The sequence below is a fragment of the Acipenser ruthenus genome, chromosome 4, assembly GCF_902713425.1.
Source record: "Acipenser ruthenus chromosome 4, fAciRut3.2 maternal haplotype, whole genome shotgun sequence".
NCBI classification, from domain to species: Eukaryota; Metazoa; Chordata; class Actinopteri; order Acipenseriformes; family Acipenseridae; genus Acipenser; species Acipenser ruthenus.
In genome coordinates this window covers 30,225,749-30,238,460 of record NC_081192.1, presented here as the reverse complement: position 1 = coordinate 30,238,460, position 12,712 = coordinate 30,225,749, and the positions used below count along the sequence as shown (strand labels likewise).

General features: G+C 41.2%; 1 protein-coding gene across 2 annotated transcripts in view; it reads right to left on the bottom strand.

Annotated features, from left to right (window-relative positions):
* LOC117400633 (aromatic-L-amino-acid decarboxylase-like) overlaps window positions 1-7,296 on the bottom strand; it is a 36,256-nt gene extending 28,960 nt beyond the window's left edge. For both annotated transcript variants that reach the window (XM_034000852.3, XM_034920732.2), the window contains exons 1-4: window positions 7,239-7,296; window positions 4,565-4,804; window positions 3,198-3,311; window positions 748-867 (exon numbers count right to left, since the gene is read on the bottom strand). In XM_034000852.3, coding sequence (XP_033856743.2) covers window positions 748-867; window positions 3,198-3,311; window positions 4,565-4,765 — 435 coding nt within the window. In that variant the 5' untranslated portion in view covers window positions 4,766-4,804; window positions 7,239-7,296. The remainder of the gene's footprint in view (window positions 1-747; window positions 868-3,197; window positions 3,312-4,564; window positions 4,805-7,238) is intronic.
* Window positions 7,297-12,712: the final 5,416 nt, after the last annotated feature.

Sequence of the window (12,712 nt, the reverse complement as noted above, 5' to 3'; positions counted from 1 at the left end):
TCTTCCAGTTTTCAACACAGGCGCTGCCTCCCTTACGCATTTGTCGTATGAATCTACTAATGTAATTTCCAGTCGGACCTTGGCAGAGATTTAAAAGAGTAATGTTTTTTTTACAACATAGCTGGTATACTTGCGGCCATTAGTACAAAATTATATTGGTAACATAATGGCAAAAATGTGTTTTAAAAATGCTGTTTTGTACACTAATTGTATAGAGAAGCTCATGATTATTATAATTGTTTTGCTCGTTTGCAATAATATTGTAACTCTACGGGTGTGTAAGAAGCTGACACCCAAACCATACCAATTTTAGGGCATTTTGGTTTAGTCCTGAGCCTGAACAATTCAAAATATAATTATTTTGAATGTGTATAGTATTACTGTTTGAAATGAATTTGGAATGAACCCATTTTCACTTTTTAGAGCAATATCTTTGTCAAGGTTTGTTAGAATGATGCTGCTGTGCAGGTCAATTTTTTGACACACACGTAGAGTGTTTATCAGCAGTTGTCTCTTGTGCTGTTCCAATGGGTGTAATTACTTGTTGTTTTCTTATTTTGCTGTCGATGTGCTGATTAAGTACGCATATTGATATGTAAATTTGTATTCAAATTATTATCCTTAAATCTTTCCAGTTGGCAACCATGTGGAAATGCCTGGAGTTTTTGTCACTGCATATACTGAACAAAACAGTGTCCTAGTTTACCTATCTGAATTACTTACAGTATATTATAACCTGGGGCTTACCTGTATCACACCACCACCTTGTCCTTCAGTGCCAGCCAAGAATTCTTTTGGTAAATTCAACATCTTTCCCAGCCAGTCGAGCATCACAGTCTCCAATTCTGTACAAGCAGGACTTGCAGCCTGATATAAAGAGGAATATTTGATATATTTTGTTTGTTGTTTTGTTTTAAACCTAAAATACACTTTATTTATACAGTGTTGTGTGTAAAATGCTAGTATTTGCATAAGGAATACAGTGGCAGTTTAAAGGCTTAAAGGCTTATTCCCCTTATTTTTATATGGTTCTGTATCCTTTTCAATTCCCCGTTTTGATTTGTATGTATCCTTAACATGGTCGACTTGTTATCAAACCACTGAATGGTACGTTAAATAAACAGAATATGACAAAAGTCATAATGTGTATTTTTACCAAAGGAAGTGGGCATGGCTCAAACCAGAAGTGTCCTAAAAAATGACTATAAATACTTGCATATTACTTGGAACAGATACTTGTTCATATTCACTACTACTAATTATATATATATAAACACACACAGTAGAGTGTCAATTATCCAATCTTTGATCAACCGTACTGTCTAATCAACCGAACACATCTTTAATCACGTGATGAATTACGTGTGGTGTATTAAGCACACAGCTACAGCTGCTAGCTTCATAAAAAAACACCAGCAGACGGAGGCAAATGAAAGAAATGAAAATGATTATTATGTGTGCTTTACATTGTTGCAGTTAAGCAAATTAAAACAGTCACCTTGTTCTTGATAAGTCTTCTAGAACCTTTATGGTATTCATTTCAATTGCACATTATTACAATGCCTTAACAGTGAGTATCAAAGTACAGAAACATTTTACTGAAGTTTAATGATTCCTAAAGTTCTGTAATATGTCAAAGTTGTACTGAATTGTATTCTTTCGTGATTTTCAAAGTTTGGTATATGGTATGTTTAGTTACAGTATTTCATTACCTTAACTGTAGGTGTTAAGGTTTTACTGAATTGCATTAATTTAATGATTTGTAAAGCTTTGTAATTTTGTATGCTTAATGTGATAGAATAGGTTAGTAGCTATATATCATTAGTAAGGCTATGATTTTGTAGATATTTAAAGTATGAAAAACAGCTGCGACCACTTTGCACAGTCAAAAGGGCTTTTAGCTGTCTGCGCCTGACGTATCACATTCATCTGAAACAGAAGTGTTGTATGAACCAGGCTTTAACAGATTTTTCCACGATTCTGAAACAAACAGCATGCTGCAAAGAAAGCCTTTGTAAGTTGGTAAACTTCTGCTCTCCGATGCATTTGCTCTTCTGTCTTTCCAGAAAACATTTTAGCTGTCCCCAATTTACATGCTTGCTTGTTGAACTCGTTCAGTATGTAAATGCTGCATGCATACACAAGCCAACAATTTGCAGATACTCGCAGATTTGCATTTTCAGTGCATGACATACTGCATTTTTTAACCCTTTGCGGTCCATTTATTCAGCGCGTCAGGTCCAATTTATTTTCACATGTGCAGTTTATTTTAGACTCGCTGTTTAAAAGTTTTTTTTTCACAGTAAAACAGGTTTAAAAGGCACTGCATATCAACAGGACACTCAGTACTGCATCTCCAGCCCCGCTCCACCCCTTGTTCGCTGTATTTTTCACATACCTCTTCATAGTCATGCATACCAATAAATCATCTCCTGATCACTAGTTTTATCACCAAACTCCTCAATAATGCGATCCAAGTCATTATTTTATTACTATAACATCTAAAAAAAGCTCTGCAAATGTCTGTGATATTCTTTGAGCGCTGGATGCAGAAGCAGCTATCTTGTTTGTTTATGTCTGTGTTCTCTGTGGTGCCGGGGCTATGTGTATTGCTCAGATACTCCCCCTTTTTTTTGTTTGTTTGTTTTTTTCGGCTTCTCTCGGCTCCTAACGGTCTCCCTCGGCCATTGAATGGTTTTCTCGGCTTTTTCCGGAGAAAAAACGACTAGATACCTGTTTTTTACGTCTTTTTGATGATGTCGGACCGGAAAGGGAAAATTGTAATGTCGGACCTGGTCTGACATAGGACCGCAAAGGATTAAAGGAAATATTGGAAACACCTAATCAAAAGTGTTTTTACATCTATTTCTAAGATTTCATTGACTTCATTTCCTTGACCTTGTGTACTAAGTACTTGTGTATGTTAACTTTATTCTATACATTATTATAGGTACAGTCATTGTTATTAATACCAGTTCAATTATCCATACAAATCGATTATGCAAACTAGTATTGGTCACAATTAGTTTGGCGAATTGACTTTCTACTGTAATACAATGTATTCTAATGCTGTTTTTCTTCATTTTTATATTGTTTATTGTTTTTCTGGTTGTTGCTTGTTTCAGGCCTTCTTGTTTTGTATATTAGAATGAAAAAATAGGAACAGAATTTATAAATCGCACCAAACCAAAACATACCCAGGAAAATCCAATGCATCCAATGGCTCCAGACAGCATATCAGCAAGCATTGCTGGGAATGAACTGCCAGTTGGGAAGTAGGCATAGAAATATGGGCTTTGCCAGTGGGTCACCTGCATGACATAAAACGATTGAAATTCAGCTGCCAACTTAATTATTAAAATCCAGATCATCCAAACACATTTCTCCTCATACAGTGTATTGTAAGTATATTCAATGCAGCCTTGAACATCCCAAACACCAATGTATCAGAACAAAATGTGTTTGATATATAATTAATTTTACATTTTCTTCAGTTTGGAGACATACACCAGGTACCAGAACTTTATATTTTTTCTTTGACATTTTGTTTTTGTAGGCACTGACAGTCAGCTTGTGGTAAATATGTCTTGTATACCGTTTCTAAAACGATGAGTAATGTTGCTTAGTTTTACAAAGACTTTGCTGTCCATAAAGTACAGTTCACTCTTATCATTATCAAGTCAGGACATTATACAGCCTTAATCAACATTATAAAATCTATCCCCTGTAAAACCATAATTTTTGTTCAAAAGCATGAAAACATGATAAAATATGCTTGGCACTGTATATCACAGTAGCTGTGGTTACCTGAGGTGCAACTGCATTAAGTGTCCCACCAAGAACATACTACTGACTAGAAAAGACTGTGGATTACTGTGGCAGGTTGAAAGCCCTAAATATAAAAAATGTGTGGGTGTTGGGAATATAGGTTTGGCAGGGATGGGGTTAATTTGTATCTCTGCTAACAAATCACAGGTGTGGCCATTCTCAAGTTAGTGCTAAATGGTGCTAATTGGGGAGTGGCCACCTGTATAAAAAGCAACCAAAAATCCTTTGTCTGAGAGAGGGAGTTGATTTTTTTTTTTATCTGTGTGTTGCTGTTTAGTTTGCAAAGTTCAGTGAAGGCTCTGCCCAGCCTGGACAGTTTTTGATGTGTTTTGTTTGAACTTTTTGGTTTTGGATCTTGTGCCTATTATTTTGTTATTTGTGTTTGTTACTAAAAGTGAGCATGGGCGCTAAACTGCAGCTCCAAGGCTCTGAGTCTTATTACTGATGCTACCCTGCAACATTTGGTCTTGGAACTGCAGTTTAGTGATTTTATACAGGTGGCCACTCCCAAATTAGTACCATTTAGCACTAACTTGAGAATGGCCACACCTGTGATTGCTGGCAGAGATACAAATTAACCCTATCCTGTCAAACCTATATTCCCAACATCCACACACTTTTTACATTTAGCTTTCTCCCTGCCACATGTAAAAAAGCCACACAGACAAAATGTAAAAAATAATGTGTAATGAATAGAAAAGCAGTCTTAGTGTCATCTTGCACTAATAGCTCTTACCCCAGGCATAATGACTCTCTCAATGTCCTTAACTATCTCTTCATATGCCTCCGGGTGCTCTGGGGCTGCGTCTGGAATCAGATTCCTCAGGTAACCTGGTACCACATCTGGATAAACCTGTCTTCCCTCAATATTCTCCAGGTAATCTGCGATGTAGTCCACCATCTCCTTTCCCCGTCTTCTGAATTCTGCAGGGTCCATTGTGCCTCTAGATCACCAATAGACACTGAAATCGACAGTCTAAAACAAAAGGAAGATATTCAGTACATAAATATAGGTAAAAAAAATAACACAAAGATATTACAAAAGCAAAGTTTGTGGGGAATAATAGCCATTTTCTATACTTTTGAGGCATAAACAATTAAGAAATAACACTTACTACCCAGGAACAAAAATTGTGTTACATAGTGTCAGTGGTGTAGTACTTTTTTCAATAGGCAGAACCTTGACTTAAGAGTTAATTTAAGAATCAACTTAAGAATAATTTCGATGCATGCGCACCGATGAAGCAATCTCTTTTCCATGTGTAAATCAAAATAGTCTTTCTGTACTATGCCATTAAATAGGCATTAGGAGCCAGATTCCCTACGTGCCACTTGATCATGCACTGAAAGGCATATCTACATATTCCCGTTATTTACAGTAGTCTCTCAGCCCAATCAATTATACATTTATGTTTAATTTCATGCATGATTTTTCAATATTTTGCTGTTCGCTGCTTGTTTTACCTTTTAATGGTTTGTTAAATGGTAATTTTATCCATGTTAATATAGAGTTATGTTTATTTTTATTTGAACCGTAGAGCACTGCGAGTGAGGCTACGTTGGTTGTGCTGCTGGCTGCTAGGACAAAGATCCTGAAGAGATTACAGGCTGAAAACCCTGGGCTTGCGGAACCAGAAATCTTCTCTAAACTGGTAGCCTATTCCTCTGACCAGGAGAGTGTGAGTGCTGTCTTTATTTAAATGAAACAGAGCTTATAGGCGAAGTTGTGAAAGGTTGATATCTGCAGTGCAAACCTGCTGCAGAACAATAGTAAAAATGTATTTACTGCTTTGAGTACAATCTAGTGTAGCAGAGACCGGGGACGGTTGTAACATCTTGAATTTCTCCAATCAGAAGCAAGCTAGAGTGCCATCACTTATTCGACACATGCTCAGTTCAGGTCTCTGTCTACCCGTGGAAGAGGAGCTGTCTGTGCCAAAGCCCTGAGATTTAATCTACAAAAAAACGATTTTTGACCTAGTAGAGTACATTTTTTCCCCAGTTTTCTTTTTGTGAGTTTATGGATCCAGGCTTTTAGCATTCTCATCCCTGATCTCTTATAATTGACACAGTTGATTACTCTTAGTTTTGTTGTTTCTTGCTGGAACATGAGGTTTAGTAATGGTAACATGTGTAACAATTGACCCCATACACCATTAGATTTAACTATATTTGGGCACATGAATCTTGCACTGAAGGAAACAAAATGTTCATATATAACAATTGTGACTCAGAGTGACATATTATTGCTTGATAAAGCATATATTTAAGCCTGTTTATTTAGAAAACATAGATATTACATTTCAACTTTAAAAAGCATTGTTTTTTTATGTTACATTGTTTGTTTTGCTGGATCATTAAAACTGTATGGAGTTTGCCGAAGCTTAACATGAATGACAATCTCTGCGCGTATCCGCGGAAGATTAAAAATCGCCGGGAAACCGCTTCGATTAAATGAGCAGGGCACGTCCTTTGACAAGCGAAAGATTGTTTAGCGCAAGTGCACAACAAACAGGGGGAACTGAATTTCATGGGAAACTGAATTCAGTACTACACCGGTACTTTTGGATTTAGAATTACAAACCTGCTGATAATATTAGTGGTACAATTACAAAAACGTAATAAAATGTTCAAACAGCTCCAATGCAACCAGAGGTTTCTGATGGTGCTTAAGCTGCCTTTGTAAGGTACTGTATTAAATGAGGGGAAAAAAATCCAACATTTAACAGTGTGATTGTTGTTGTAATTAGCTATATTATGTGTATTTTTTCACAAAGGTATATGGTAAAGTTCTGAGACACATGCACCTGTTGCCCTGGGTCTCACAAAATGTTATTTTCTAAACTCTTCCCTAGGTGTCTGGTTTGTCTGTAGCACATTGTTACAATTGGCTTCACAAATCCTTTTTAATACAGAATAATCCAGCTGTAAATGATCTGGTACTCTGTGCAAGTGGTGCTCAGTTAGATTATTTACTTCATATGCAAACACAATTAAAGGTGTAAGGTACCATTTTTAACCAGAGAGTGCTGAGATCTGCCAATACTGTTTTTCATAATTATATACAATATACAAACTAGATGAGCCTGTGTGCTTTTAACTAACTGCAGTACAAAATAACAGATCTTTTTCTTAAAATGTATAGGAAGCAGCAGTAAAAGTACATGATTGCTAAAAAAATACTATGATATAAATCCCGGATACATCATCACAAAATATTTACTATATTTAAAGAAATTATCTTATTTTGAAACTCTTTTTAGCACTACACCACTGTACTATACAGTTACAGAATATTTTAATTGAATTAGGTTTTTTATCTTGTGTTCCTTATAGAAATGTTACTTTAGTTCCCTGTCAAGTCTACTAGCTTTATTATTGAAGAGATATGGACTGGAAGCAGTACTTACAGTTTGAATCCCCTGTGCTGTGGAGAGGCAGTCTTCCCTTTCAGCCTTCAGTAGCAACAGTACTGGTGGTGAGCAGAGACAGCCAGCAGTTATATGCAGAATGCCTTCTTCAGACATCCAATCAGAGTACAGCATTGTTATCATTAGGACTATCTTAGCAGCCCCATTAAATCACAAGCATCAAAGTGGTAGAGCAGCCTCTTTTCATGCATTCATTGGAGGATGGGGGTCAGCACCCAACACTCAGGGTCTTACTCACACATGCTTCAAGAAATAAACAGATAGCACTCTTTTTTAAGCTTAATATGTATAAACTAATGAACAGTTACATGAATACTGAGTCACAACACCAAAACTGGGAAGGAGGGAGAAAGGGTGGGAGAAGAGGCACCGAGACACTTTGTAAGTAGCCTTAAGCTATGCTCAAAGTGATTTTTTAATTTTTTTAAAAAACAAAGATGCAAAACAGTATACATTCACAATTGCTGGACCATGTGACACTTTTTAGATGCACATGGCTGGTGACCCCCCAGGCTAAATGTGCAGACAACCTCAGTACCATCATTTCTGGCCAGGTTACTGGTAAAAACTAAATGTAATAATCTATTTTGTATTTTGTTTGTTGAAATCTAACATTTCTTTTGACAACCCTAATTTGTATTGTGGAAATATGAAAATCAGACAAGTCCAGCATACTGACCTTAACCCTTTCAAGATATGAACATTCTAAAATAGAATTTTTCATATAGGCAAGCAATCAAGGATAGAATCGGACTCTTGTTTCAATAGTTTAATGCACCCCTAATACATACAGCTATATAATATATCAGCCTAAATCTTAACACCTCGAAAATAATTTTAGAGTGGTAGGGGTGCTGTCATTGCCATAAAAACCACAGAGGAAAAGGATGCTATCATACAATATTGTGACATAAAAATAATATCATTAGAATAAGTTTTGGAGACATAAAAGACATAAAAAACCTGGCTGTCCCCTGATAACACTGTTACTCCTGCTGCCCTGTCCTCTCTCTACGTCCTGTCCCATACCCCGCGTCTCACTGGACGGGGAGGTGGGACGGGTCTTCTCCTCTCTCCCTCCTTACTCTTTTCGGTCCCCTCCGATCTCATCTCACTCTCTGTCAGTACCTTTGAATTTCATGCAGTCCAACTAACCTTTCCCTGTCAACTCCTGCTCATTGTTCTGTACCGCCCCCCTGGGCCTCTCACTCACTTTCTGGATGAACTCGACTATCTACTCTCCTCCCTCCCCTCCCTGTCTACCCCGACTGTCCTGTTGGGTGACTTCAACATCCATCTCTCCAACCCCAGCAACTCTGCTGGATTCCTCCCTCTCCTGCACTCCTTCGACTTCTGTCTCTCTCCGTCCCCTCCTACCCACAAAGCTGGCCGTCAACTGGACCTCACCTTCTCCAGGGCCTGCTGCCCCTCCACCCTCTCTGTCACCCCCCTGGACCTCTCTGATCACTATTTCATCTCTTTTTCTCTGTCTCTCCCCCTCTCCCTGCTCCTCCTACCCCCACTGTCACCTCTCGCCGTAACCTCCGCTCTCTCTCCCCCTCTGTCCTTGCCTCCACTGCTCTCTCTCACCTCCCTCCTATCGACTCCTTCTCACAACTCTCCGTAGACTCTGCTACCTCCACCCTCTTCTCCTCACTCACCTCCTCCCTCGACTCCCTCTGTCCCCTCACCTCCCGTCCTGCTCGCCCCTCCCCTCCCCATCCCTGGCTCTCCTCTGCGCTCCGCTCGGCAAGAATCACACTGCGATCTGCTGAAAAGAAATGGAAGAGAACCAAACTCCCTGCTGCCCTAGACCTTTACCGCACTCTCCTCTCCTCCTTCTCCTCTACTCTCTCCTCTGCTAAATGTGCTTATTTCCAATCTGTAATCCAAGCCTCCACTAACAACCCACGTAAACTATTCTCTACCTTCTCCTCCCTCCTAAACCCTCCCCCCCTCCTCCTCCCTCCTCTATCTCCCCTGATTACTTTGCCTCCTTCTTCTCTTCTAAAATTTCAGATATCCGCAAACTCTTTAACACCTCTCCCTCCCCCGCACCCCCTCCCGCTCCAACTCCTACACCCACTGCAACCCCTACTAACTCACCCTCCTTCTCCACCTTCTTGCCCCTCTCAGACTCTGACCTCTCCTCCCTGCTCCAGGGTCACAAACCCACCACGTGTGCCTTGGACCCCCTCCCCACTCACCTCTTTCAAGCTGCTGCTCCTGCTCTACTCCCCTTCATCTCCTCCCTCCTCAACACCTCTCTACTTTCTGGTATCTTCCCCTCTGCCTTCAAAAAAGCCTCTATCACTCCCCTCCTCAAAAAACCTACCCTCGACCCCACCTCCCTCCAGAGCTACCGTCCTGTCTCCCTCCTACCCTTCCTCTCCAAAACCCTCGAGCGGACTGTACACCGCCAGCTCTCTGCTTTCCTGTCCAACCACTCTCTGCTTGACCCTCTCCAATCTGGCTTCCGCTCTGCTCACTCTACTGAACCCGCCCTCCTGTCTGTCACCAACTCACTTAAATGTGCCCGAGCTGCCTCTCTCTCCTCTGTCCTAATTCTCCTCGACCTCTCTGCTGCCTTTGACACTGTTGATCACTCTATTCTACTATCATCTCTTGCTGACCTGGGGATCTCTGGCACTGCTCTGGCCTGGTTCTCCTCCTACCTCTCCAACCGCACTTACCAGGTAACCTGGCGTGGAGCAACCTCCACACCTCACCCTCTCTTAACTGGAGTCCCCCAAGGGTCAGTCTTGGGTCCTCTCCTGTTCTCTCTCTACACCCGCTCCCTGGGCCCCCTCATCGCATCCTATGGTTTCTCATACCATTTCTATGCTGATGATGCTCAGATTTTCCTCTCCTTCTCCACCTCTGACTCCACCATCTCCTCCCGTATCTCTACCTGTCTGTCTGCTATTTCCTCCTGGATGCACTCGCATCACCTCAAACTCAATCTCTCTAAATCTGACCTCCTTTTCTTTCCCTCCTCCTCCCCCTCCTCTGATCTCTCCATCTCTGTTCCTCTGGAATCTACCACACTCTCTCCCTCTTCCTCAGCTAAGAACCTTGGAGTCACCCTGGACCCCTGCCTCTCTTATTCCCAGCACATCTCCACTCTGGCACGCACTTGCCGATTCTTCCTGAGCAACATCCGAAGAATCCGACCCTTCCTCACAAACTATGCTACCCAGCTCCTGGTCCAGGCCCTGGTACTCTCCCGCCTAGACTACTGCAACTCCCTCCTGGCTGGCCTCCCTGCGTCCGCCACCCGTCCGCTCCAGCTCATCCAGAACTCTGCTGCCCGCCTGGTGTTCTCTCTGCCTCGCTTCGCCCACGCTACTCCACTACTCCGCTCGCTCCACTGGCTCCCGATCACCGCTCGCATCCAGTTCAAGACTCTTGTACTAGCCTACAGATGCCTTGACCAGTCTGCACCCAGCTACCTCCAGACCCTCATCTCTCCCTACACCCCCACTTGACCTCTCCGCTCCGCCTGCACTAGAAGACTAGCTCTACCACCGCTACGCTCCCCTGCCTCCAAAGCCCGCTCCTTCTCCACCCTTGCTCCGCAGTGGTGGAATGACCTTCCTACAGATGTCAGGACTGCCCACTCCCTGACCACATTCCGGCGCCTCCTTAAGACTCACCTCTTCAAAGAGCACCTGTAGAACTCATCTGTTTGTATCCTGGGACACTATCACCCTTCATGTAAATGTGCTTTATTTTGCTCTTATCAGCCCCTATTTTACTGCATTTAATCCTGTACTTCAGAATACTGTAATCTGCCAAGTTTTTAACCTGTAGTACTTTGTATTTAATCACATCCTGATGTAACTATCACTATTACCTGCTGTATTATTGAATTGTGGTTTGTCAAACTTGTACTTTACTTGAACAAAAGTTATTGTATTTCTTGCTCTTATTGTATTACTTGTATTGTAACGCTTGAAATGTTTTTGCTTACGATTGTAAGTCGCCCTGGATAAGGGCGTCTGCTAAGAAATAAATAATAATAATAATAATACAGGTGGAGGAATAGCACAAGGGCCCACGCACTCAGAGGTTCCCTGGAGGGATCCGAAAGTTTTGAAAAAATGTTTAGTAAAATATAGAATAAGTTTATTTACAGGGCCCTCCACCTAATCACTTATTTTTTGTGTGCTTATCTTCCACCTCTTTCCCTTCTGCAGTTCTGGGGGTCTGACAGCTTGATTAAAAACACGTCATAAGTGAGTGACAGTGCAAAGCTAAGAAGCAGTAATCCTATTTGGGATTTCCAGCTGTGGCAGGGATGGCTCGCGGGAGACATCAGACCAGGAAGTAGACAGATACAGTACTGCGAGTGAAGCGCTAGTGCGCTTATTTAATAATAAATGAAACATGCAGACAAAACAAAGCACAAAACAAAAGGCACAATGGCCAAAACAGGTATACTAAAGCAACCAGTAACGTGCTGGTGTTCTGTGCTGTGCCGTGCCGTGTCCGAGTGGCTGTACTGGCTCCAGTACCTTCAGTTCCCGGTGTTCAGTAGGTAGCATGCAGAAGTGAACTGTAATAGTGAAGTGCAGTACTGTTGTGAACAGGTTGTTGTGCTGGTGCTTCCGGGTGTAATACTGGCTCAAAAGCGAAAGTTCCTGGGAGAGTAGCAGCGTCCTGATGACAACACAAAACCAGTAGACAGACAACACACAAACAAACACTTCTCTTCACAACAGTCTCCTTCGACTCCAACTCCATACAGCACAACATGCAACCTTACAGGCAAAATGTAACCCCACAGACTGGAATTCCAGCCCTTTTATAACCAGGTGGCCAATGTTAATTGATTAGCAATCATGCACTAAACACGTGGCCACCTGCTGTACATTCCTTGTGGTAAGACAGGAAGGGAAGTTCAATCTCCTTGTCCTGACATATCTAGCCCACACTTTTACACACACAAAATACCGGTTTAATTTACAAAACCCAACAAACCACATTGACATTACAAACCACCATCAAATACACACACACATATATATATATCATTAATAATAACAGTAAAAAATAGTATTAATACAAAATACGCACAGGAACAGGGTGTACCCTGTCACACAGCCCTTAGAAGATAGATAGGCTTTAGCTTGCAATTAGTGTAGTGTGTTGCATGTAAACATGCCTCCAAAACATTAAAAGTGTCACTGTGACCGGGCGTAAGTCCTGCCTGTAAATAGTGCTTTGCCTGGCTGTACGTGAGATTTATTATTTTGAATTTCAATTTGGCAAGGATGTGGTTAATTCCATCCCTGCCAGAATACATGTGCAGAATGTGGCTGGGACTTGATTGAATAATTGATGGTCCACATGGTATATAAAGGGAGCCAGAACTTGTTTGATGGAGGTACAGTAATCTGTCGCGTATCCGACTGCGGTGGGACCAGAGTAAGGGTGGATATGTAAAAAGG